At 46.2% G+C, this 26314-nt stretch overlaps 1 protein-coding gene across 1 annotated transcript; it reads left to right on the plus strand.

Moving 5' to 3' along the window:
* Nucleotides 1–3898: 3898 nt before the first annotated feature.
* Nucleotides 3899–25932, plus strand: LOC127919150 (AT-rich interactive domain-containing protein 4B-like). Its single transcript, XM_052502570.1, has 2 exons — nucleotides 3899–4416; nucleotides 25757–25932. Exons 1-2 carry the CDS (start codon nucleotides 4284–4286, stop codon nucleotides 25903–25905), a joined length of 282 nt encoding a protein of 93 aa, XP_052358530.1. The 5' UTR covers nucleotides 3899–4283; the 3' UTR covers nucleotides 25906–25932.
* The last annotated feature ends 382 nt before the right edge of the window (nucleotides 25933–26314 follow it).

Below are 26314 nucleotides of genomic sequence, written 5' to 3' on the forward strand. Positions count from 1 at the left end.
TTCTACTCTGGAAACATCCCACTGAGTCTCCTCTCTTTTCAATGTTTCTACTCAAGAAACATCGCACTGAGTCCTTCTCCTTTCAATGTTTTTACTCTGAACATCCCACTGAGTCTCCTCTTTCAATGTTTTTACTTGAAATATCGACTGAGTCCTTCTCAATGTTTATACTTGAAATATCCTACTGAGTTCCTCTCTCAATGTTTCACTCTGAAACATCCTACTGAGTCTCCTTTCAATATGTCTACTTGAAACATCCCACTGAGTCCTCTCCTTTCAATGTTTCTACTTGAAACATCCACTGAGTCCTTTTGAATGTTTACTGAACATCCCACTGAGTCCTTCTCAATTTCTACTCTGAAACATCCCACTGAGTCCTTCCCTTTCAATGTTTCTACACTGAAACATTCTACTGAGTCTCGTCCTTTTCGGTCGTTTCTGCATTTGAAACATCCTGATTTATCTCTTTCAATGTTTTTACTAATATCCTAATTGAGTCCTTCTTTCAATGCTTTACTGAAACATCCCACTGAGTCTCCCTCTTTTCAATGTTTCTACTTGAAACATCCTAATTGAGTCCTTCTCCTTTCAATGTTTCTACTTGAAACATCGCACTGAGTCTTCTCCTTTTCAATGTTTATACTCTGAAACATCCCACTGAGTCCTCTCCTTTCAATGTTTACTCTGAAACATCACTGGAGATCCTCTCCTTTCCAATGTTTCTACTCTGAAACATCAATTAGTCCTCTCCTTTCAATGTTTATACTCTGAAACATCCCACTGAGTCCTCTCCTTTCAATGTTTCTACTCTGAAACATCCCACTGAGTCCTCTCCTTTCAATGTTTCTACTCTGAAACATCCCACTGAGTCCTCTCCTTTCAATGTTTCTACTCTGAAACATTCCACTGAGTCCTCTCCTTTCAATGTTTCTACTCTGAAACATCCCACTGAGTCCTCTCCTTTCAATGTTTCTACTCTGAAACATCCCACTGAGTCTCTTCCTTTCAATGTTTCTACTCTGAAACATCCCACTGAGTCCTCTCCTTTCAATGTTTCTACTCTGAAACATCCCCACTGAGTCCTGTCCTTTCAATGTTTCTACTCTGAAACATCACTGACTCTGAAATATCCTCCTCTCCTTTCAATGTTTCTACTCTGAAACATCCCACTGAGTCCTCTCTTTCAATGTTTCTACTCTGAAACATCCCACTGAGTCCTCTCCTTTCAATGTTTCTGCTCTGAAACATCCCACTGAGTCCTCTCCTGAACATCCAACTGAGTTTTCAATGTTTCTACTCTGAAACATCCACTGAATCCTCTCCTTTCAATGTTCAATCTACTCTGAAACATCCCACTGAGTCTCTCCTTTCAATGTTTCTACTCTGAAACATCCCACTGAGTCCTCTCCTTTCAATGTTTCTACTCTGAACATCGCACTGAGTCCTCTCCTTTCAATGTTTCTACTTTGAAACATCCCACTGAGTCCTCTCCTTTCAATGTTTCTCTCTGAAACATCGCACTGAGTCCTCTCCTTTCAACAATGTTTCTTTATACTCTGAAACATCCCACTGAGTCCCTCTCCTTTCAATGTTTCTACTCTGAAACATCCCACTGAGTCCTCTCCTTTTCAATGTTTCTCTGAAACCCACTGAGTCCTCTCCTTTCAATGTTATACTCTGAAACATCGCACTGAGTCCTCTCCTTTCAATGTTTCTACTCTGAAACATCCCACTGAGTTCTCTCCTTTCAATGTTTCTGAACATCCTACTGAGTCTCCTCTCCTTTCAACATCTGAAACATCCCACTGAGTCTCTCCTTTTCAATGTCTCTGAAACATCCCACTGAGTCCTGTCTTTCAATGTTTCTGCTCTGAGCATCCCACTGAGTCCTCTCCTTTCAATGTTTCTACTCTGAAACATCCCTGTCCCACTGTCCTCTCCTTTCAATGTTTCTACTCTGAAACATCCTACTGAGTCCTGTCCTTTCAATGTTTCTACTCTGAAACATCCACTGAGTCCTCTCTTTCAATGTTTCTACTCTGAAACATCCCACTGAGTCCTCTCCTTTCAATGTTTCTACTCTGAAACATCCCACTGAGTCCTCTCCTTTCAATGTTTCTACTCTGAAACATCCCACTGAGTCCTCTCCTTTCAATGTTTCTACTCTGAAACATCTCCACTGAGTCCTCTCCTTTCAATGTTTCTACTCTGAAACATCCCACTGAGTCCTCTCCCCTTTCAATGTGACATCCCACTGAGTCCTCTCCTTTCAATGTTTCTACTCTGAAATATCCCACTGAATCCTCTCCTTTCAATGTTTCTACTCAGCACTGAGTCCTCTCCTTTCAATGTTTCTACTCTGAAACATCCCACTGAGTCCTCTCCTTTCAATGTTTCTACTCTGGAAACATCAGCACTGAGTCCTCTCCTCTTTCCAATGTTTTACTCTGAAACATCCCACTGAGTCCTCTCCTTTCAATGTTTCTACTCTGAAACATCCCACTGAGTCCTCTCCTTTCAATGTTTCTACTCTGAAACATCCCACTGAGATCCTCTCCTTTCAATGTTTCTACTCTGAAACATCCCACTGACATCCTCTCCTTTCAATGTTTCTGAACATCTGACTTGAGTCCTCTCCTTTCAATGTTTCTCTGAAACATCGCACTGAGTCCTCTCCCCTTTCAATGTTTCTACTCTGAAACATCCCACTGAGTCCTCTCCTTTCAATGAAACATTGAGTCTCTTTCTACTCTGAAACATCCCACTGAGTCCTCTCCTTTCAATGTTTTCTCTGAAATACTACTGAGTCCTCTCCTTTCAAACATCCCACTGAGTCCTCTCTTTCAATGTTTCTACTGAAAACATCCCACTGAATCCTCTCCTTTCAATGTTTCTACTCTGAAACATCCCACTGAGTCCCTCTCCTTTCAATGTTTTCTACTCTGAAACATCCCACTGAGTCCCTCTCCTTTCAATATGTCTACTCTGAACATCCCACTGAGTCCTCTCCTTTCAATGTTTCTACTCTGGAACATCCCACTGAGTCCTCTCCTTTCAATGTTTCTACTCTGAAACATCCCACTGAGTCCTGTCCTTTCAATGTTTCTACTATGAAACATCCCACTGAGTCCTCTCCTTTCAATGTTTCTACTCTGAAACATCCCTGAGTCCTCTCCTTTCAATGTTTCTACTCTGAAACATCCACTGAGTCCTCTCCTTTCCAATATGTCTACTCTGAAACATCCACTGAGTCCTCTCCTTTCAATGTTTCTCTCTGAAACATCGCACTGAGTCCTCTCCTTTCAATGTTTATACTCTGAAACATCCCACTGAGTCCGTCTCTCCTTTCAACAATGTTTCTACTCTGAAACATCCCACTGAGTCCTGTCCTTTCAATGTTTCTACTCTGAAACATCCCACTGAGTCCTCTCCTTTCAACGTGACATCTCACTGAGTCCTCTCCTTTCAATGAAACATCCCACTGAGTCCTCTCCTTTCAATGTTTCTACTCTGAACATCCCACTGAGTCCTCTCCTTTCAATGTTTCTGCTCTGAAACATCCCACTGAGTCCTCTCCTTTCAATGTTTCTACTCTGAAACATCCCATTGAGTCCTCTCCTTTCAATGTGACATCCCACTGAGTCCTCTCCTTTCAATGTTTCTACTCTGAAACATCCCACTGAGTCCTCTCCTTTCAATGTTTCTACTCTGAAACATCCACTGAGTCCTCTCCTTTCAATGTTTCTACTCTGAAACATCCCACTGAGTCCTCTCCTTTCAATGTTTCTACTCTGAAACATCCCACGGAGTCCTCTCCTTTCAATGTTTATACTCTGAAACATCCCACTGAGTCCTCTCCTTTCAATGTTTCTACTCTGAAACATGAAACCCACTGAGTCCTCTCCTTTCAATGTTTCTACTCTGAAACATCCCACTGAGTCCTCTCCTTTCAATGTTTCTACTCTGAAACATCCCACTGAGTCCTCTCCTTTCAATGTTTCTACTCTGAAACATCCCACTGAGTCCTCTCCTTTCAATGTTTATACTCTGAAACATCCCACTGAGTCCTCTCCTTTCAATGTTTCTACTCTGAAACATCCCACTGAGTCCTCTCCTTTCAATGTTTCTACTCTGAAACATCCCACTGAGTCCTCTCCTTTCAATGTTTCTACTCTGAAACATCGCACTGAGTCCTCTCCTTTCAATGTTTCTACTCTGAAACATCCCACTGAGTCCTCTCCTTTCAATGTTGTTCCTCTCCTCCCCTAGCGGACCTGGAGAAGATGTGTAGTCTGGAGAGGATCTCCTTCCTCCAGGAGAAGCTGCAGGACATCAGGAACCACTACCTGTCTCTCAAGTCTGAGGTGGCATCCATCGACAGACGGCGCAAACGCATCAAGAAGAAAGAGAGAGAGAGTGAGTCATCATAATCGACAGTTTATTTGCTACCAGAGCTGTTATGGTAAACACAATAAAAAGAGAGAGGAAGAAATGTAGTTTCTAACCCTGTAGTACTGTAGTGCTGGAGACTGAGACCATCCTTATAGTACTGTAGTACTGTAGCTGGAGACCAAGACAATCCCTGTAGTACTGTAGTACTGTAGCTGGAGACCGAGACAATCCCTGTAGTACTGTAGTACTGTAGCTGGAGACCAAGACCATCCCTGTAGTACTGTAGCTGGAGACCGAGACCATCCCTGTAGTACTGTAGTACTGTAGCTGGAGACCAAGACAATCCCTGTAGTACTGTAGTACGGTAGCTGGAGACCAAGACAATCCCTGTAGTACTGTAGTACTGTAGCTGGAGACCAAGACAATCCCTGTAGTACTGTAGTACTGTAGCTGGAGACCAAGGCAATCCCTGTAGTACTGTAGTACTGTAGCTGGAGACCAAGACAATCCCTGTAGTACTGTAGTACTGTAGCTGGAGACCAAGGCAATCCCTGTAGTACTGTAGTACTGTAGCTGGAGACCGAGACCATCCCTGTAGTACTGTAGTACTGTAGCTGGAGACCGAGACCATCCCTGTAGTACTGTAGTACTGTAGCTGGAGACCGAGACAATCCCTGTAGTACTGTAGTACTGTAGCTGGAGACCAAGACAATCCCTGTAGTACTTTAGTACTGTAGCTGGAGACCGAGACAATCCCTGTAGTACTGTAGCTGGAGACCGAGACCATCCCTGTAGTACTGTAGCTGGAGACCAAGACAATCCCTGTAGTACTGTAGTACTGTAGCTAGAGACCAAGACAATCCCTGTAGTACTTTAGTACTGTAGCTAGAGACCAAGACAATCCCTGTAGTACTTTAGTACTGTAGCTGGAGACCGAGACCATCCCTGTCGTACTGTAGCTGGAGACAGAGACAATCCCTGTAGTACTGTAGCTGGAGACCGAGACCATCCCTGTAGTACTGTAGCTGGAGACCAAGACAATCCCTGTAGTACTGTAGCTGGAGACCGAGACAATCACTGTTGTACTGTAGTACTGTAGCTAGAGACCAAGACAATCCCTGTAGTACTGTAGCTGGAATACCTAGGATAGGATAAGTAATCCTTCTCACCCCCCTTTAAGATTTAGATGCACTATTGTAAAGTGACTGTTCTACTGGATGTCATAAGGTGAATGCACCAATTTGTAAGTCGCTCTGGATAAGAGCGTCTGCTAAATGACTTAAATGTAAATGTAAATGTAATGAGACCAAGACAATCCCTGTAGTACTGTACTACTGTAGCTAGAGACCAAGACAATCCCTGTAGTACTGTAGCTGGAGACCAAGACAATCCCTGTAGTACTGTAGCTGGAGACCAAGACAGTAGTACTGTACTACTGTAGCTAGAGACCAAGACAATCCCCTGTAGTACTGTAGTTGGAGCCCAAGACAATCCCTGTAGTACCGTAGTACTGGAGCTGGAGACCAAGATAATCCCTGTAGTACTGTCGCTAGAGACCAAGACAATCCCTGTAGTACTGTAGCTGGAGACTGAGACAATCCCTGTAGTACTGTAGTACTGTAGCTGGAGACCAAGACAATCCCTGTAGTACTGTACTACTGTAGCTGGAGACCAAGACAATCCCTGTAGTACTGTAGCTGGAAACCAAGACAATCCCTGTAGTACTGTACTACTGTAGCTGGAGACCAAGACAATCCCTGTAGTACTGTAGCTGGAAACCAAGACAATCCCTGTAGTACTGTTGCTGGAGACCGAGACAATCCCTGTTGTACTGTATCCTGTCTGAGGACTGTAGATTGATTGATAATGCTCTAGTGTATGTTGAAATAGACCAGACTTGTTCCCCAAGCTTGGATGATCTGGTAACAACAAAGTAACAACCACCAGTATTTGAGTAAAGCCACAGTGTCTATGTATGCGTATGCTCAGCACTATACACGTCAGCTACTACAGAGTCTGAAATGACTGCAACACTTAACAAAGAGCTGCAGTTAGTTTCAGAGTGGGTGGCAAGGAATAAATTACTAATAAACATTTGAATAAAGTATTGTTTTTTTATACAAATCATTCACTAAACCTTAAACCTGAAATAAATCCTGCACTAAATAATGTGCAAATAGAGCAAGTTGAGGTGACTAAACTGCTTGGCGTAACCCTGGATTGTAAAACTGTCATGGTCAAAACATAATGATACAACAGTAGTGTCATGACGTTTGCTGAGATGGGGAGAAGTCTGTCCATAATAAAGTCTTGTTTTTGTGAGAGGTATTGACATGTTGAATGCATCCAATTGGCGTCGTTGTCCCCACAGTGACCGTACGTACATAACCCAACCAGAAGCCATGGATTACAGGCAACATCCACACTGAGCTCAAGGATAGAGCTGCCGCTTTCAAGGAGCGGGACCCTAACCCGGAAGCTTATAAGAAATCCTGCTATGCCCTGTTACGAACCATCAAACAGGCAAAGCGTCAATACAGGACTAAGATTGAATCATACTACACCGACTCTGACGGTCTTCGGATGTGGCAGGGCTTGAAAACTATTACAGACTACAAAGGGAAGCACAGCCGAGCGCTGCCCAGTGACACAAGCCTACTGGATGAACTAAACTACTTCTATGCTCGCTTTGAGGCAAATAAACTGAAACATGCAAGAGAGCACCAGCTGTTCCGGGAAGATTGTGTGATCACGCTCTCCACAGCCAATGTGAGTAAGACCTTTAAACAGGTCATCATTCTGGATCCTGGGGTTCATGCTCAGTCCCCTCCTGTACTCCCTGTTCACTCATGACTGTGTGGCCAAGCATGACTCCAACACTGTCATTAAGTTTGCTGACGACACAACAGTGGTAGAGCTGATCACTGACAACGATGAGACAGCCTATAGGGAGGAGGTCAGAGACCTGGTGGTAGGCCTGATCACCGACAACGATGAGACAGACTATAGGGAGCCAATAGGGAAGAGGTCAGAGACCTGGTGGTAGGCCTGATCACCGACAACGATGAGACAGACTATAGGGAGGAGGTCAGAGACCTGGTGGTAGGCCTGATCACTGACAACGATGAGACAGACTATAGGGAGCCTATAGGGAGGAGGTCAGAGACCTGGTGGTAGGCCTGATCACTGACAACGATGAGACAGCCAATAGGGAGGAGGTCAGAGACCTGGTGGTAGGCCTGATCACTGACAACGATGAGACAGACTATAGGGAGCCTATAGGGAGGAGGTCAGAGACCTGGTGGTAGGCCTGATCACTGACAACGATGAGACAGCCAATAGGGAGGAGGTCAGAGACCTGGTGGTAGGCCTGATCACTGACAACGATGAGACAGACTATAGGGAGCCTATAGGGAGGAGGTCAGAGACCTGGTGGTAGGCTTGATCACTGACAACGATGAGACAGCCTATAGGGAGCCTATAGGGAGGAGGTCAGAGACCTGGTGGTAGGCCTGATCACTGACAACGATGAGACAGACTATAGGGAGCCTATAGGGAAGAGGTCAGAGACCTGGTGGTAGGCCTGATCACCAACAATGATGACACAGACTATAGGGAAGAGGTCAGAGACCTGGTGGTAGGCCTGATCACCAACAATGATGACACAGACTATAGGGAAGAGGTCAGAGACCTGGTGGTAGGCCTGATCACCGACAGTGATGAGACAGCCTATAGGGAGGTCAGAGACCTGGCAGTGTGGTGCCAGGACAAGAACCTCTCCCTCAATGTAATCAAGACAAAGGAGATGGACTACAGGAAAAAGAGGCCGAGCACGCCCCCATTCTCATCGACCGGGCTGCAGTGGAGCAGGTTGAAAGCTTCAAGTTCCTTGGTGTCCACATCCCAACAAACTAACATGGTCCAAACACACCAAGACAGTCGTGAAGAGGGCACGACAAAACCTATTCCCCCTCAGGAGGCTGACAAGATTTGGCATGGGTCCTGAGATCCTCAAACGGTTTTACAGCTGCACCATCGAGATCATCCTGACTGGTTGCATCACTGCCTGGTATGGCAGCTGCTCGGTCTCAGACCTCTATACCAGGCGGTGTCAGAGGAAGGCCCTCAAAATGGTCAAAGACTCCAGCCACCCTAGTCATAGACTCTTCTCTCTGCTATCACACGGCAAGTGGTACCGGAGCGCCAAGTCTAGGTCCAAGAGGTTTCTTAACAGCTTCTACCCCCCAAGCCATAAGACTCCTGGACATCTCATCAAAGGGCTACCCAGACTATTTGCATTGCCCCCCTCCCCCTCTTTTACACCGCTGATACTCTCTATTGTTATCATCTATGCATAGTCACTTTAACTCTACCTACATGTACATATTACCTCAACTAACCAGCACATTGACTCTGTACCGGTACCCCCCTGTATATAGCCTCCACATTGACTCTGTACCGGTACCCCCCTGTATATAGCCTCCACATTGACTCTGTACCGGTACCCCTCTGTATATAGCCTCCACATTGACTCTGTACCGGTACCCCCTGTATATAGCCTCCACATTGACTCTGTACCGGTGCCCCCTGTATATAGCCTCCACATTGACTCTGTACCGGTACCCCCTGTATATAGCCTCCACATTGACTCTGTACCGGTACCCCCTGTATATAGCCTCCACATTGACTCTGTACCGGTACCCCCTGTATATAGCCTCCACATTGACTCTGTACCGGTACCCCTGTATATAGCCTCCACATTGACTCTGTACCGGTACCCCTGTATATAGCCTCCACATTGACTCTGTACCGGTACTCCTGTATATAGCCTCCACATTGACTCTGTACCGGTACCCCTGTATATAGCCTCCACATTGACTCTGTACCGGTACCCCCTGTATATAGCCTCCACATTGTCTCTGTACCGGTACCCCCTGTATATAGCCTCCACATTGACTCTGTACCGGTACCCCCTGTATATAGCCTCCACATTGACTCTGTACCGGTACCCCCTGTATATAGCCTCCACATTGACTCTGTACCGGTACCCCTCTGTATATAGCCTCCACATTGACTCTGTACCGGTACCCCCTGTATATAGCCTCCACATTGACTCTGTACCGGTACCCCTGTATATAGCCTCCACATTGACTCTGTACCAGTACCCCCTGTATATAGCCTCCACATTGACTCTGTACCGGTACCCCCTGTATATAGCCTCCACATTGACTCTGTACCGGTACCCCCTGTATATTGTCTCGCTATTGTTATTTTACTGCTGCTCATTAATTACTTGTTACTTTTATTTCTTATTCTTATCTGGTTTTTTTTTTTAAACAGTATTGTTGGTTAGTGGCTCGTAAGTAAAGCATTTTCACTGTAAGGTCTTCTTCACCTGTTGTATTCAGCGCATGTGACTAATAAAATTTGATTTGATATCTTTGTAGAAAAGTTTACGAATTAGCCTCCTTCTGTACACATATGGGCATATCTTTATCTCTGGTCTTTCTAGGGCCTTCTCTTCCTTAATATTATTTTATTTATTATATATTTATTATTTTATATATTATATTATGTTAATATCATACATTGGACACCTCAGCCCTTTAGGTCTATACATGCATTGTCCTGATGCATTTAGTGCTCAAATCTCCTACAGCTGAACCACGAGGTGGACAATTACTGTTTTAGGAAAGTACAAACCAATAAAACAATAGACTATGAAGTTTTGGATATGCTACACATCGAAACACAACAAATTGGGCTTTAGTCATTTGTTCTAGACCGTTTTAAGGACTCATGTGGATCATTTGGCCAATATGGCTTGTTTATTGATGGTGCTGGCAGCGACCAGTCTGAGGCTTTTTCTCTCTTTACACTCTTGGATCGGAACGGGTCTGAATGGACATGAGGACTTCTAAGCTACAGACTTCTAAGCTACAGACTTCTAAGCTACAGACTTCTAAGCTACAGACTTCTAAGCCACATATTTCTAAACCACAGACTTCTAAACTAAAGACTTCTAAGCTAAAGACTTCTAAGCTAAAGACTTCTAAGCTACAGACTTCTAAGCAACAGACTTCTAAGCCACATATTTCTAAACCACAGACTTCTAAACTAAAGACTTCTAAGCTAAAGACTTCTAAGCTAAAGACTTCTAAGCTACAGACTTCTAAGCAACAGACTTCTAAGCAACAGACTTCTCAGCTACAGACTTCTAAGCCACAGACTTCTACTCCACTTCTGCTCCATCTGACCACCATGTTGTTTCTGCATCATCTGACCACCATGTTGTTTCTGCATCATCTGACCACCATGTTGTTTCTGCATCATCTGACCACCATGTTGTTTCTGACCACCATGTTGTTTCTGCTCCATCTGACCACCATGTTGTTTCTGACCACCATGTTGTTTCTCCTCCATCTGACCACCATGTTGTTTCTGACCACCATGTTGTTTCTGCTTCATCTGACCACCATGTTGTTTCTGCATCATCTGACCACCATGTTGTTTCTGCATCATCTGACCACCATGTTGTTTCTCCTCCATCTGACCACCATGTTGTTTCTGCTCCATCTGACCACCATGTTGTTTCTCCTCCATCTGACCACCATGTTGTTTCTGCTCCATCTGACCACCATGTTGTTTCTCCTCCATCTGACCACCATGTTGTTTCTGACCACCATGTTTCTGCATCATCTGACCACCATGTTGTTCCTGCTCCATCTGACCACCATGTTGTTTCTGCTCCATCTGACCACCATGTTGTTTCTGCTCCATCTGACCACCATGTTGTTTCTCCTCCATCTGACCACCATGTTGTTTCTGCTCCATCTGACCACCATGTTGTTTCTCCTCCATCTGACCACCATGTTGTTTCTGACCACCATGTTTCTGCATCATCTGACCACCATGTTGTTCCTGCTCCATCTGACCACCATGTTGTTTCTGCTCCATCTGACCACCATGTTGTTTCTGCTCCATCTGACCACCATGTTGTTTCTGCTCCATCTGACCACCATGTTGTTTCTGCTCCATCTGACCACCATGTTGTTTCTGCTCCATCTGACCACCATGTTGTTTCTGCTCCATCTGACCACCATGTTGTTTCTCCTCCATCTGACCACCATGTTGTTTCTGCTCCATCTGACCACCATGTTGTTTCTGACCACCATGTTGTTTCTCCTCCATCTGTCCACCATGTTGTTTCTGACCACCATGTTGTTTCTCCTCCATCTGACCACCATGTTGTTTCTGCTCCATCTGACCACCATGTTGTTTCTCCTCCATCTGACCAGCATGTTGTTTCTGCATCATCTGACCAGCATGTTGTTTCTGCTCCATCTGACCACCATGTTGTTTCTGACCACCATGTTGTTTCTCCTCCATCTGACCACCATGTTGTTTCTCCTCCATCTGACCACCATGTTGTTTCTGACCACCATGTTGTTTCTGCATCATCTGACCACCATGTTGTTTCTCCTCCATCTGACCACCATGTTGTTTCTCCTCCATCTGACCACCATGTTGTTTCTGACCACCATGTTGTTTCTGACCACCATGTTGTTTCTCCTCCATCTGACCACCATGTTGTTTCTGCTCCATCTGACCACCATGTTGTTTCTCCTCCATCTGACCACCATGTTGTTTCTGACCACCATGTTGTTTCTCCTCCATCTGACCACCATGTTGTTTCTGACCACCATGTTGTTTCTGACCACCATGTTGTTTCTGACCACCATGTTGTTTCTGACCACCATGTTGTTTCTGACCACCATGTTGTTTCTGACCACCATGTTGTTTCTGCTCCATCTGACCACCATGTTGTTTCTGCATCATCTGACCACCATGTTGTTTCTGCATCATCTGACCACCATGTTGTTTCTGCTCCATCTGACCACCATGTTGTTTCTGCATCATCTGACCACCATGTTGTTTCTCCTCCATCTGACCACCATGTTGTTTCTCCTCCATCTGTCCACCATGTTGTTTCTGCATCATCTGACCACCATGTTGTTTCTCCTCCATCTGACCACCATGTTGTTTCTCCTCCATCTGACCACCATGTTGTTTCTACTCCATCTGACCACCATGTTGTTTCTCCTCCATCTGACCACCATGTTGTTTCTGACCACCATGTTGTTTCTCCTCCATCTGACCACCATGTTGTTTCTGACCACCATGTTGTTCCTGCTCCATCTGACCACCATGTTGTTTCTGCTCCATCTGACCACCATGTTGTTTCTGACCACCATTTTGTTTCTGACCACCATGTTGTTTCTGCATCATCTGACCACCATGTTGTTTCTGCATCATCTGACCACCATGTTGTTTCTGCATCATCTGACCACCATGTTGTTTCTCCTCCATCTGACCACCATGTTGTTTCTGACCACCATGTTGTTTCTGACCACCATGTTTCTGCATCATCTGACCACCATGTTGTTTCTGCTCCATCTGACCACCATGTTGTTTCTGCTCCATCTGACCACCATGTTGTTTCTCCTCCATCTGACCACCATGTTGTTTCTGCTCCATCTGACCACCATGTTGTTTCTCCTCCATCTGACCACCATGTTGTTTCTGCTCCATCTGACCACCATGTTGTTTCTGACCACCATGTTGTTTCTGCTCCATCTGACCACCATGTTGTTTCTGACCACCATGTTGTTTCTGACCACCATGTTGTTTCTCCTCCATCTGACCACCATGTTGTTTCTCCTCCATCTGACCACCATGTTGTTTCTGACCACCATGTTGTTTCTCCTCCATCTGACCACCATGTTGTTTCTGCTCCATCTGACCACCATGTTGTTTCTCCTCCATCTGACCAGCATGTTGTTTCTGCATCATCTGACCACCATGTTGTTTCTCCTCCATCTGACCACCATGTTGTTTCTCCTCCATCTGACCACCATGTTGTTTCTGACCACCATGTTGTTTCTCCTCCATCTGACCACCATGTTGTTTCTGCTCCATCTGACCACCATGTTGTTTCTCCTCCATCTGACCACCATGTTGTTTCTGCTCCATCTGACCACCATGTTGTTTCTCCTCCATCTGTCCACCATGTTGTTTCTGCATCATCTGACCACCATGTTGTTTCTCCTCCATCTGACCACCATGTTGTTTCTCCTCCATCTGACCACCATGTTGTTTCTGACCACCATGTTGTTTCTCCTCCATCTGACCACCATGTTGTTTCTGCTCCATCTGACCACCATGTTGTTTCTCCTCCGTCTGACCACCATGTTGTTTCTGACCACCATGTTGTTTCTGCATCATCTGACCACCATGTTGTTTCTCCTCCATCTGACCACCATGTTGTTTCTCCTCCATCTGACCACCATGTTGTTTCTGACCACCATGTTGTTTCTACTCCATCTGACCACCATGTTGTTTCTGACCACCATGTTGTTTCTCCTCCATCTAACCACCATGTTGTTTCTGCTCCATCTGACCACCATGTTGTTTCTGACCACCATGTTGTTTCTGACCACCATGTTGTTTCTGCATCATCTGACCACCATGTTGTTTCTGACCACCATGTTGTTTCTGCATCATCTGACCACCATGTTGTTTCTGACCACCATGTTGTTTCTGCATCATCTGACCACCATGTTGTTTCTGCATCATCTGACCACCATGTTGTTTCTGACCACCATGTTGTTTCTGCTCCATCTGACCACCATGTTGTTGCTGCTCCATCTGACCACCATGTTGTTTCTGACCACCATGTTGTTTCTCCTCCATCTGACCACCATGTTGTTTCTGACCACCATGTTGTTTCTACTCCATCTGACCACCATGTTGTTTCTGACCACCATGTTGTTTCTGCATCATCTGACCACCATGTTGTTTCTGCATCATCTGACCACCATGTTGTTTCTGCATCATCTGACCACCATGTTGTTTCTCCTCCATCTGACCACCATGTTGTTTCTGACCACCATGTTGTTTCTGACCACCATGTTTCTGCATCATCTGACCACCATGTTGTTCCTGCTCCATCTGACCACCATGTTGTTTCTGCTCCATCTGACCACCATGTTGTTTCTGACCACCATGTTGTTTCTGACCACCATGTTGTTTCTGACCACCATGTTGTTTCTGACCACCATGTTGTTTCTGACCACCATGTTTCTGCATCATCTGACCACCATGTTGTTTCTGCTCCATCTGACCACCATGTTGTTTCTGCTCCATCTGACCACCATGTTGTTTCTGCTCCATCTGACCACCATGTTGTTTCTGCTCCATCTGACCACCATGTTGTTTCTGACCACCATGTTGTTTCTCCTCCATCTGTCCACCATGTTGTTTCTGCTCCATCTGACCACCATGTTGTTTCTGCTCCATCTGACCACCATGTTGTTTCTCCTCCATCTGACCACCATGTTGTTTCTCCTCCATCTGACCACCATGTTGTTTCTGACCACCATGTTGTTTCTCCTCCATCTGTCCACCATGTTGTTTCTGCTCCATCTGACCACCATGTTGTTTCTGCTCCATCTGACCACCATGTTGTTTCTCCTCCATCTGACCACCATGTTGTTTCTGCTCCATCTGACCACCATGTTGTTTCTGACCACCATGTTGTTTCTCCTCCATCTGTCCACCATGTTGTTTCTCCTCCATCTGACCACCATGTTGTTTCTCCTCCATCTGACCACCATGTTGTTTCTCCTCCATCTGACCACCATGTTGTTTCTGACCACCATGTTGTTTCTCCTCCATCTGACCACCATGTTGTTTCTGCATCATCTGACCACCATGTTGTTTCTGCATCATCTGACCACCATGTTGTTTCTCCTCCATCTGACCACCATGTTGTTTCTGACCACCATGTTGTTTCTGACCACCATGTTTCTGCATCATCTGACCACCATGTTGTTCCTGCTCCATCTGACCACCATGTTGTTTCTGCTCCATCTGACCACCATGTTGTTTCTGACCACCATGTTGTTTCTGACCACCATGTTGTTTCTGACCACCATGTTGTTTCTGACCACCATGTTGTTTCTGACCACCATGTTTCTGCATCATCTGACCACCATGTTGTTTCTGCTCCATCTGACCACCATGTTGTTTCTGCTCCATCTGACCACCATGTTGTTTCTCCTCCATCTGACCACCATGTTGTTTCTGCTCCATCTGACCACCATGTTGTTTCTGACCACCATGTTGTTTCTCCTCCATCTGTCCACCATGTTGTTTCTGCTCCATCTGACCACCATGTTGTTTCTGCTCCATCTGACCACCATGTTGTTTCTCCTCCATCTGACCACCATGTTGTTTCTGCTCCATCTGACCACCATGTTGTTTCTGACCACCATGTTGTTTCTCCTCCATCTGTCCACCATGTTGTTTCTCCTCCATCTGACCACCATGTTGTTTCTCCTCCATCTGACCACCATGTTGTTTCTGACCACCATGTTGTTTCTGCATCATCTGACCACCATGTTGTTTCTGACCACCATGTTGTTTCTGCATCATCTGACCACCATGTTGTTTCTGCATCATCTGACCACCATGTTGTTTCTGCATCATCTGACCACCATGTTGTTTCTCCTCCATCTGACCACCATGTTGTTTCTGACCACCATGTTGTTTCTGACCACCATGTTGTTTCTGCTCCATCTGACCACCATGTTGTTTCTGACCACCATGTTGTTTCTGACCACCATGTTTCTGCATCATCTGACCACCATGTTGTTCCTGCTCCATCTGACCACCATGTTGTTTCTGCTCCATCTGACCACCATGTTGTTTCTCCTCCATCTGACCACCATGTTGTTTCTGCTCCATCTGACCACCATGTTGTTTCTGACCACCATGTTGTTTCTCCTCCATCTGACCACCATGTTGTTTCTGCTCCATCTGACCACCATGTTGTTTCTGACCACCATGTTGTTTCTCCTCCATCTGTCCACCATGTTGTTTCTGCATCATCTGACCACCATGTTGTTTCTGACCACCATGTTGTTTCTCCTCCATCTGTCCACCATGTTGTTTCTCCTCCATCTGACCACCATGTTGTTTCTGACCACCATGTTGTTTCTCCTCCATCTGACCACCATGTTGTTTCTCCTCCATCTGACCACCATGTTGTTTCTGCTCCATCTGACCACCATGTTGTTTCTCCTCCATCTGACCAGCATGTTGTTTCTGCATCATCTGACCACCATGTTGTTTCTGCTCCATCTGACCACCATGTTGTTTCTACTCCATCTGACCACCATGTTGTTTCTGACCACCATGTTGTTTCTGCATCATCTGACCACCATGTTGTTTCTGCATCATCTGACCACCATGTTGTTTCTCCTCCATCTGACCACCATGTTGTTTCTGACCACCATGTTGTTTCTGACCACCATGTTTCTGCATCATCTGACCACCATGTTGTTCCTGCTCCATCTGACCACCATGTTGTTTCTGCTCCATCTGACCACCATGTTGTTTCTGACCACCATTTTGTTTCTGACCACCATGTTTCTGCATCATCTGACCACCATGTTGTTTCTGCTCCATCTGACCACCATGTTGTTTCTCCTCCATCTGACCACCATGTTGTCCTTCTCCTCCATCTGACCACCATGTTGTTTCTCCTTTCATGTTGCTCCATCTGACCACCATGTTGTTTCTGACCACCATGTTGTTCTCTCCTCCATCTGACCACCATGTTGTTTCTCCTCCATCTGACCACCATGTTGTTTCTGACCACCATGTTGTTTCTCCTCCATCTGACCACCCTCCATCTGACCACCATGTTGTTTCTCCTCCATCTGACCACCATGTTGTTTCTCCTCCATCTGACCACCATGTTGTTTCTGACCACCATCATCTGACCACCATGTTGTTTCTCCTCCATCTGACCACCATGTTGTTTCTGCTCCATCTGACCACCATGTTGTTTCTCCTCCATCTGACCAGCATGTTGTTTCATGTTGTTTCTCCTCATCATCTGACCACCATGTTGTTTCTCCTCCATCTGACCACCATGTTGTTTCTCCTCCATCTGACCACCATGTTGTTTCTGACCACCATGTTGTTCTGACCACCATGTTGTTTCTCATCCATCTGACCATCTGACCACCATGTTGTTTCTGCATCCATCTGACCACCATGTTGTTTCTCCTCATCTGACCACCATGTTGTTTCTGCATCACCACCATGTTGTTTCTGCTCCATCTGACCACCATGTTGTTTCCTCCTGACCACCATGACCACCATGTTGTTTCTCCTCCATCTGACCACCATGTTGTTTCTGCTCCATCTGACCACCATGTTGTTTCTCCTCCATCTGATCATCTGACCACCATGTTGTTTCTGACCACCCTCCATCTGACCACCATGTTGTTTCTCCATCTGACCACCATGTTGTTTCTGACCACCATGTTGTTTCTGACCACCATGTTGTTCTGACCACCATGTTGTTTCTGCTCCATCTGACCACCATGTTGTTTCTCCTCCATCTGACCACCATCTGACCACCATGTTGACCACCATGTTGTTTCTCCATGTTGTTTCTGCATCTGACCACCATGTTGTTTCTGACCACCATGTTGTTTCTGCTCCATCTGACCACCATGTTGTTTCTGTCCATCTGACCACCATGTTGTTTCCTCCATCTGACCACCATGTTGTCTTCTGACCACCTCCATCTGACCACCATGTTGTTTCTGCTCCATCTGACCACCATGTTGTTTCTGACCTCCATCTGACCACCATGTTGTTTCTCCTGACCACCATGTTGTTTTCCTCCATCTGACCACCATGTTGTTTCTGCTCATCTGACCACCATGTTGTTTCTGACCACCATGTTGTTTCTCCTCCATCTGACCACCATGTTGTTTCTCCTCCATCTGACCACCATGTTGTCTTCTGACCACCATGTTGTTTCTTCCATCTGACCACCATGTTGTTTCTGCTCCATCTGACCACCATGTTGTTTCTGACCACCATGTTGTTTCTCCTCCATCTGACCACCATGTTGTTTCTGACCACCATGTTGTTTCTGCCTCCATCTGACCACCATGTTGTTTCTGCATCCATCTGACCACCATGTTGTTTCTGTCCATCTGACCACCATGTTGTTTCTCCTCCATCTGACCACCATGTTGTTTCTGACCACCATGTTGTTTCTGACCACCATGTTGTTTCTGCTCCATCTGACCACCATGTTGTTTCTGACCACCTCCATCTGACCACCATGTTGTTTCTGACCACCATGTTGTTTCTGACCACCATGTTGTTTCTGACCACCATGTTGTTTCTGACCACCATGTTGTTTCTGACCACCTCCATCTGACCACCATGTTGTTTCTGCTCCATCTGACCACCATGTTGTTTCTCCTCCATCTGACCACCATGTTGTTTCTCCTCCATCTGACCACCATGTTGACCTCCATCTGACCACCATCTGACCACCATGTTGTTTCTCCTCCATCTGACCACCATGTTGTTTCTGCTCCATCTGACCACCATGTTGTTTCTGCTCCATCTGACCACCATGTTGTTTCTCCTCCATCTGACCACCATGTTGTTTCTGCTCCATCTGACCACCATGTTGTTTCTGACCACCATGTTGTTTCTCCTCCATCTGTCCACTCCATCTGACCACCATGTTGTTTCTCCTCCATCTGACCACCATGTTGTTTCTCCTCCATCTGACCACCATGTTGTTTCTGACCACCATGTTGTTTCTGACCACCATGTTGTTTCTGCATCATCTGACCACCATGTTGTTCCATCTGACCACCATGTTGTTTCTGACCACCATGTTGTTTCTCCTCATCTGACCATGTTGTTTCTGACCACCATGTTGTTTCTGCATCCATCTGACCACCATGTTGTTTCTGACCATCATCTGACCACCATGACCACCATGTTGTTTCTGCATCATCTGACCACCATGTTGTTTCTGCTCCATCTGACCACCATGTTGTTTCTGCTCCATCTGACCACCATGTTGTTTCTGCTCATCTGACCACCCTCCATCTGACCACCATGTTGTTTCTGCTCCATCTGACCACCATGTTGTTTCTGACCACCATGTTGTTTCTCCTCCATCTGACCACCATGTTGTTTCTGCTCCATCTGACCACCATGTTGTTTCTGCTCCATCTGACCACCATGTTGTTTCTCCTCCATCTGACCACCATGTTGTTTCTGCTCCATCTGACCACCATGTTGTTTCTGACCACCATGTTGTTTCTCCTCCATCTGACCACCATGTTGTTTCTGACCACCATGTTGTTTCTGACCACCATGTTGTTTCTGCTCCATCTGACCACCATGTTGTTTCTGACCACCATGTTGTTTCTGACCACCATGTTTCTGCATCATCTGACCACCATGTTGTTCCTGCTCCATCTGACCACCATGTTGTTTCTGCTCCATCTGACCACCATGTTGTTTCTCCTCCGTCTGACCACCATGTTGTTTCTCCTCCATCTGACCACCATGTTGTTTCTGCTCCATCTGACCACCATGTTGTTTCTGACCACCATGTTGTTTCTCCTCCATCTGACCACCATGTTGTTTCTGACCACCATGTTGTTTCTCCTCCATCTGCATCATCTGACCACCATGTTGTTTCTGACCACCATGTTGTTTCTCCTCCATCTGTCCACCATGTTGTTTCTCCTCCATCTGACCACCATGTTGTTTCTGACCACCATGTTGTTTCTCCTCCATCTGACCACCATGTTGTTTCTCCTCCATCTGACCACCATGTTGTTTCTGCTCCATCTGACCACCATGTTGTTTCTCCTCCATCTGACCAGCATGTTGTTTCTGCATCATCTGACCACCATGTTGTTTCTGCTCCATCTGACCACCATGTTGTTTCTCCTCCATCTGACCACCATGTTGTTTCTCCTCCATCTGACCACCATGTTGTTTCTGCTCCATCTGACCACCATGTTGTTTCTCCTCCATCTGACCAGCATGTTGTTTCTCCTCCATCTGTCCACCATGTTGTTTCTCCTCCATCTGACCACCATGTTGTTTCTGACCACCATGTTGTTTCTCCTCCATCTGACCACCATGTTTCTCCTCCATCTGACCACCATGTTGTTTCTGCTCCATCTGACCACCATGTTGTTTCTCCTCCATCTGACCAGCATGTTGTTTCTGCATCATCTGACCACCATGTTGTTTCTCCTCCATCTGACCACCATGTTGTTTCTCCTCCATCTGACCACCATGTTGTTTCTGACCACCATGTTGTTTCTCCTCCATCTGACCACCATGTTGTTTCTGCTCCATCTGACCACCATGTTGTTTCTCCTCCATCTGACCACCATGTTGTTTCTGCTCCATCTGACCACCATGTTGTTTCTGCTCCATCTGACCACCATGTTGTTTCTCCTCCATCTGACCACCATGTTGTTTCTCCTCCATCTGTCCACCATGTTGTTTCTGCATCATCTGACCACCATGTTGTTTCTCCTCCATCTGACCACCATGTTGTTTCTCCTCCATCTGACCACCATGTTGTTTCTCCTCCATCTGACCACCATGTTGTTTCTGACCACCATGTTGTTTCTCCTCCATCTGACCACCATGTTGTTTCTGACCACCATGTTGTTTCTCCTCCATCTGACCACCATGTTGTTTCTGCTCCATCTGACCACCATGTTGTTTTCTCCTCCGTCTGACCACCATGTTGTTTCTGACCACCATGTTGTTTCTGACCACCATGTTGTTTCTGCATCATCTGACCACCATGTTGTTTCTCCTCCGTCTGACCACCATGTTGTTTCTGACCACCATGTTGTTTCTGACCACCATGTTGTTTCTGCATCATCTGACCACCATGTTGTTTCTCCTCCATCTGACCACCATGTTGTTTCTCCTCCATCTGACCACCATGTTGTTTCTGACCACCATGTTGTTTCTGACCACCATGTTGTTTCTGCTCCATCTGACCACCATGTTGTTTCTGACCACCATGTTGTTTCTGACCACCATGTTTCTGCATCATCTGACCACCATGTTGTTCCTGCTCCATCTGACCACCATGTTGTTTCTGCTCCATCTGACCACCATGTTGTTTCTCCTCCATCTGTCCACCATGTTGTTTCTGCATCATCTGACCACCATGTTGTTTCTGACCACCATGTTGTTTCTCCTCCATCTGTCCACCATGTTGTTTCTCCTCCATCTGACCACCATGTTGTTTCTGACCACCATGTTGTTTCTCCTCCATCTGACCACCATGTTGTTTCTCCTCCATCTGACCACCATGTTGTTTCTGCTCCATCTGACCACCATGTTGTTTCTCCTCCATCTGACCAGCATGTTGTTTCTGCATCATCTGACCACCATGTTGTTTCTGCTCCATCTGACCACCATGTTGTTTCTACTCCATCTGACCACCATGTTGTTTCTGACCACCATGTTGTTTCTCCTCCATCTGACCACCATGTTGTTTCTGACCACCATGTTGTTTCTCCTCCATCTGACCACCATGTTGTTTCTCCTCCATCTGACCAGCATGTTGTTTCTGCATCATCTGACCACCATGTTGTTTCTCCTCCATCTGACCACCATGTTGTTTCTCCTCCATCTGACCACCATGTTGTTTCTGACCACCATGTTGTTTCTCCTCCATCTGACCACCATGTTGTTTCTGCTCCATCTGACCACCATGTTGTTTCTCCTCCATCTGACCAGCATGTTGTTTCTGCATCATCTGACCACCATGTTGTTTCTCCTCCATCTGACCACCATGTTGTTTCTGCTCCATCTGACCACCATGTTGTTTCTGACCACCATGTTGTTTCTGACCACCATGTTGTTTCTGCTCCATCTGACCACCATGTTGTTTCTGACCACCATGTTGTTTCTGACCACCATGTTTCTGCATCATCTGACCACCATGTTGTTCCTGCTCCATCTGACCACCATGTTGTTTCTGCTCCATCTGACCACCATGTTGTTTCTCCTCCATCTGACCACCATGTTGTTTCTGCTCCATCTGACCACCATGTTGTTTCTGACCACCATGTTGTTTCTCCTCCATCTGACCACCATGTTGTTTCTCCTCCATCTGACCACCATGTTGTTTCTGACCACCATGTTGTTTCTCCTCCATCTGACCACCATGTTGTTTCTGACCACCATGTTGTTTCTCCTCCATCTGACCACCATGTTGTTTCTGCTCCATCTGACCACCATGTTGTTTCTCCTCCATCTGACCAGCATGTTGTTTCTGCATCATCTGACCACCATGTTGTTTCTCCTCCATCTGACCACCATGTTGTTTCTCCTCCATCTGACCACCATGTTGTTTCTGACCACCATGTTGTTTCTCCTCCATCTGACCACCATGTTGTTTCTGCTCCATCTGACCAGCATGTTGTTTCTGCATCATCTGACCACCATGTTGTTTCTCCTCCATCTGACCACCATGTTGTTTCTCCTCCATCTGACCACCATGTTGTTTCTGACCACCATGTTGTTTCTCCTCCATCTGACCACCATGTTGTTTCTGCTCCATCTGACCACCATGTTGTTTCTCCTCCATCTGACCACCATGTTGTTTCTGCTCCATCTGACCACCATGTTGTTTCTGCTCCATCTGACCACCATGTTGTTTCTGACCACCATGTTGTTTCTGACCACCATGTTGTTTCTCCTCCATCTGACCACCATGTTGTTTCTCCTCCATCTGTCCACCATGTTGTTTCTGCATCATCTGACCACCATGTTGTTTCTCCTCCATCTGACCACCATGTTGTTTCTCCTCCATCTGACCACCATGTTGTTTCTGACCACCATGTTGTTTCTCCTCCATCTGACCACCATGTTGTTTCTGCTCCATCTGACCACCATGTTGTTTCTCCTCCGTCTGACCACCATGTTGTTTCTGACCACCATGTTGTTTCTGCATCATCTGACCACCATGTTGTTTCTCCTCCATCTGACCACCATGTTGTTTCTGCTCCATCTGACCACCATGTTGTTTCTGACCACCATGTTGTTTCTGACCACCATGTTGTTTCTGCTCCATCTGACCACCATGTTGTTTCTGACCACCATGTTGTTTCTGACCACCATGTTTCTGCATCATCTGACCACCATGTTGTTCCTGCTCCATCTGACCACCATGTTGTTTCTGCTCCATCTGACCACCATGTTGTTTCTCCTCCATCTGACCACCATGTTGTTTCTGCTCCATCTGACCACCATGTTGTTTCTGACCACCATGTTGTTTCTCCTCCATCTGACCACCATGTTGTTTCTGCTCCATCTGACCACCATGTTGTTTCTGACCACCATGTTGTTTCTCCTCCATCTGTCCACCATGTTGTTTCTGCATCATCTGACCACCATGTTTTTCTGACCACCATGTTGTTTCTCCTCCATCTGTCCACCATGTTGTTTCTCCTCCATCTGACCACCATGTTGTTTCTGACCACCATGTTGTTTCTCCTCCATCTGACCACCATGTTGTTTCTGACCACCATGTTGTTTCTCCTCCATCTGTCCACCATGTTGTTTCTGCATCATCTGACCACCATGTTGTTTCTGCTCCATCTGACCACCATGTTGTTTCTACTCCATCTGACCACCATGTTGTTTCTCCTCCATCTGACCACCATGTTGTTTCTGCTCCATCTGACCACCATGTTGTTTCTCCTCCATCTGACCAGCATGTTGTTTCTGCTCCATCTGACCACCATGTTGTTTCTCCTCCATCTGACCAGCATGTTGTTTCTGCATCATCTGACCACCATGTTGTTTCTGCTCCATCTGACCACCATGTTGTTTCTACTCCATCTGACCACCATGTTGTTTCTGACCACCATGTTGTTTCTCCTCCATCTGTCCACCATGTTGTTTCTCCTCCATCTGACCACCATGTTGTTTCTGACCACCATGTTGTTTCTGCATCATCTGACCACCATGTTGTTTCTCCTCCATCTGTCCACCATGTTGTTTCTCCTCCATCTGACCACCATGTTGTTTCTGACCACCATGTTGTTTCTGCATCATCTGACCACCATGTTGTTTCTGCTCCATCTGACCACCATGTTGTTTCTGACCACCATGTTGTTTCTGACCACCATGTTTCTGCATCATCTGACCACCATGTTGTTCCTCCTCCATCTGACCACCATGTTGTTTCTCCTCCATCTGACCACCATGTTGTTTCTGACCACCATGTTGTTTCTGCTCCATCTGACCACCATGTTGTTTCTGCTCCATCTGTCCACCATGTTGTTTCTCCTCCATCTGACCACCATGTTGTTTCTGACCACCATGTTGTTTCTGCATCATCTGACCACCATGTTGTTTCTCCTCCATCTGACCACCATGTTGTTTCTGACCACCATGTTGTTTCTCCTCCATCTGACCACCATGTTGTTTCTGCTCCATCTGACCACCATGTTGTTTCTCCTCCATCTGACCACCATGTTGTTTCTGACCACCATGTTGTTTCTACTCCATCTGACCACCATGTTGTTTCTGACCACCATGTTGTTTCTCCTCCATCTGACCACCATGTTGTTTCTGCTCCATCTGACCACCATGTTGTTTCTGACCACCATGTTGTTTCTCCTCCATCTGACCACCATGTTGTTTCTGACCACCATGTTGTTTCTGACCACCATGTTGTTTCTGCATCATCTGACCACCATGTTGTTTCTGACCACCATGTTGTTTCTGCATCATCTGACCACCATGTTGTTTCTGACCACCATGTTGTTTCTCCTCCATCTGACCACCATGTTGTTTCTGACCACCATGTTGTTTCTCCTCCATCTGACCACCATGTTGTTTCTGACCACCATGTTGTTTCTGCATCATCTGACCACCATGTTGTTTCTCCTCCATTTGACCACCATGTTGTTTCTCCTCCATCTGACCACCATGTTGTTTCTCCTCCATCTGACCACCATGTTGTTTCTGACCACCATGTTGTTTCTCCTCCATCTGACCACCATGTTGTTTCTCCTCCATCTGACCACCATGTTGTTTCTGACCACCATGTTGTTTCTCCTCCATTTGACCACCATGTTGTTTCTGACCACCATGTTGTTTCTCCTCCATTTGACCACCATGTTGTTTCTGACCACCATGTTGTTTCTGACCACCATGTTGTTTCTGACCACCATGTTGTTTCTGCTCCATCTGACCACCATGTTGTTTCTGACCACCATGTTGTTTCTCCTCCATCTGTCCACCATGTTGTTTCTGCTCCATCTGACCACCATGTTGTTTCTGACCACCATGTTGTTTCTGACCACCATGTTGTTTCTGCTCCATCTGACCACCATGTTGTTTCTGCTCCATCTGACCACCATGTTGTTTCTGCTCCATCTGACCACCATGTTGTTTTTCTCCCCAGGTACAGTGGCTGCATCTTCCTACTCCTCCTCTTCCTCGTCCCCGTCCTCCAGCTCTCTAACAGCAGCGGTGATGTTGACACTAGTCGACACTCCTGTGTCGTCCTCTTCCTGCTCTCAGAACTCTGTGGTGTCTGTAGAGTGTAGGTGACAGGACACCCCTCACCCTCCCAACCTTCTGAGGCCCAGGACACAGCACTGAGCACCTAACCAGCACCACCCTGGTCCAACACCCAGGCCCCGTCAGCATCCACCCAAGACACACAACGTTTCCCCAGGCCCCATAACCTCCAACTATACCCTATATTCACCCTGACCCAAAAGAACAGCCCCCAACCAGGCACCATCACCCTCATCTCCACCACTCCCAAGCCCAAATGACAACCCACCCAGGCCCATCCACACCAACACCCCTCCAACAGAACTGACAACCCACCCAGGCCCCTCCACACCAACACCCCTCCAACAGAACGGACAACCCACCCAGGCCCCTCCACACCAACACCCTCCAACAGAACGGACAACCCACCCAGGCCCCTCCACACCAACAGAACTGACAA

Source organism: Oncorhynchus keta, unplaced genomic scaffold, assembly GCF_023373465.1.
Source record: "Oncorhynchus keta strain PuntledgeMale-10-30-2019 unplaced genomic scaffold, Oket_V2 Un_contig_15914_pilon_pilon, whole genome shotgun sequence".
Taxonomy (NCBI): domain Eukaryota; kingdom Metazoa; phylum Chordata; class Actinopteri; order Salmoniformes; family Salmonidae; genus Oncorhynchus; species Oncorhynchus keta.

Bases quoted from the DNA above. Each gene is read 5' to 3' on its own strand.
- LOC127919150 (XM_052502570.1), top strand. From the start codon at position 4,284: ATGTGTAGTCTGGAGAGGATCTCCTTCCTCCAGGAGAAGCTGCAGGAC. The intron at 4,417-25,756 runs GTGAGTCATCAT...TTTTCTCCCCAG, and splicing joins CAAGAAGAAAGAGAGAGAGA to GTACAGTGGCTGCATCTTCC.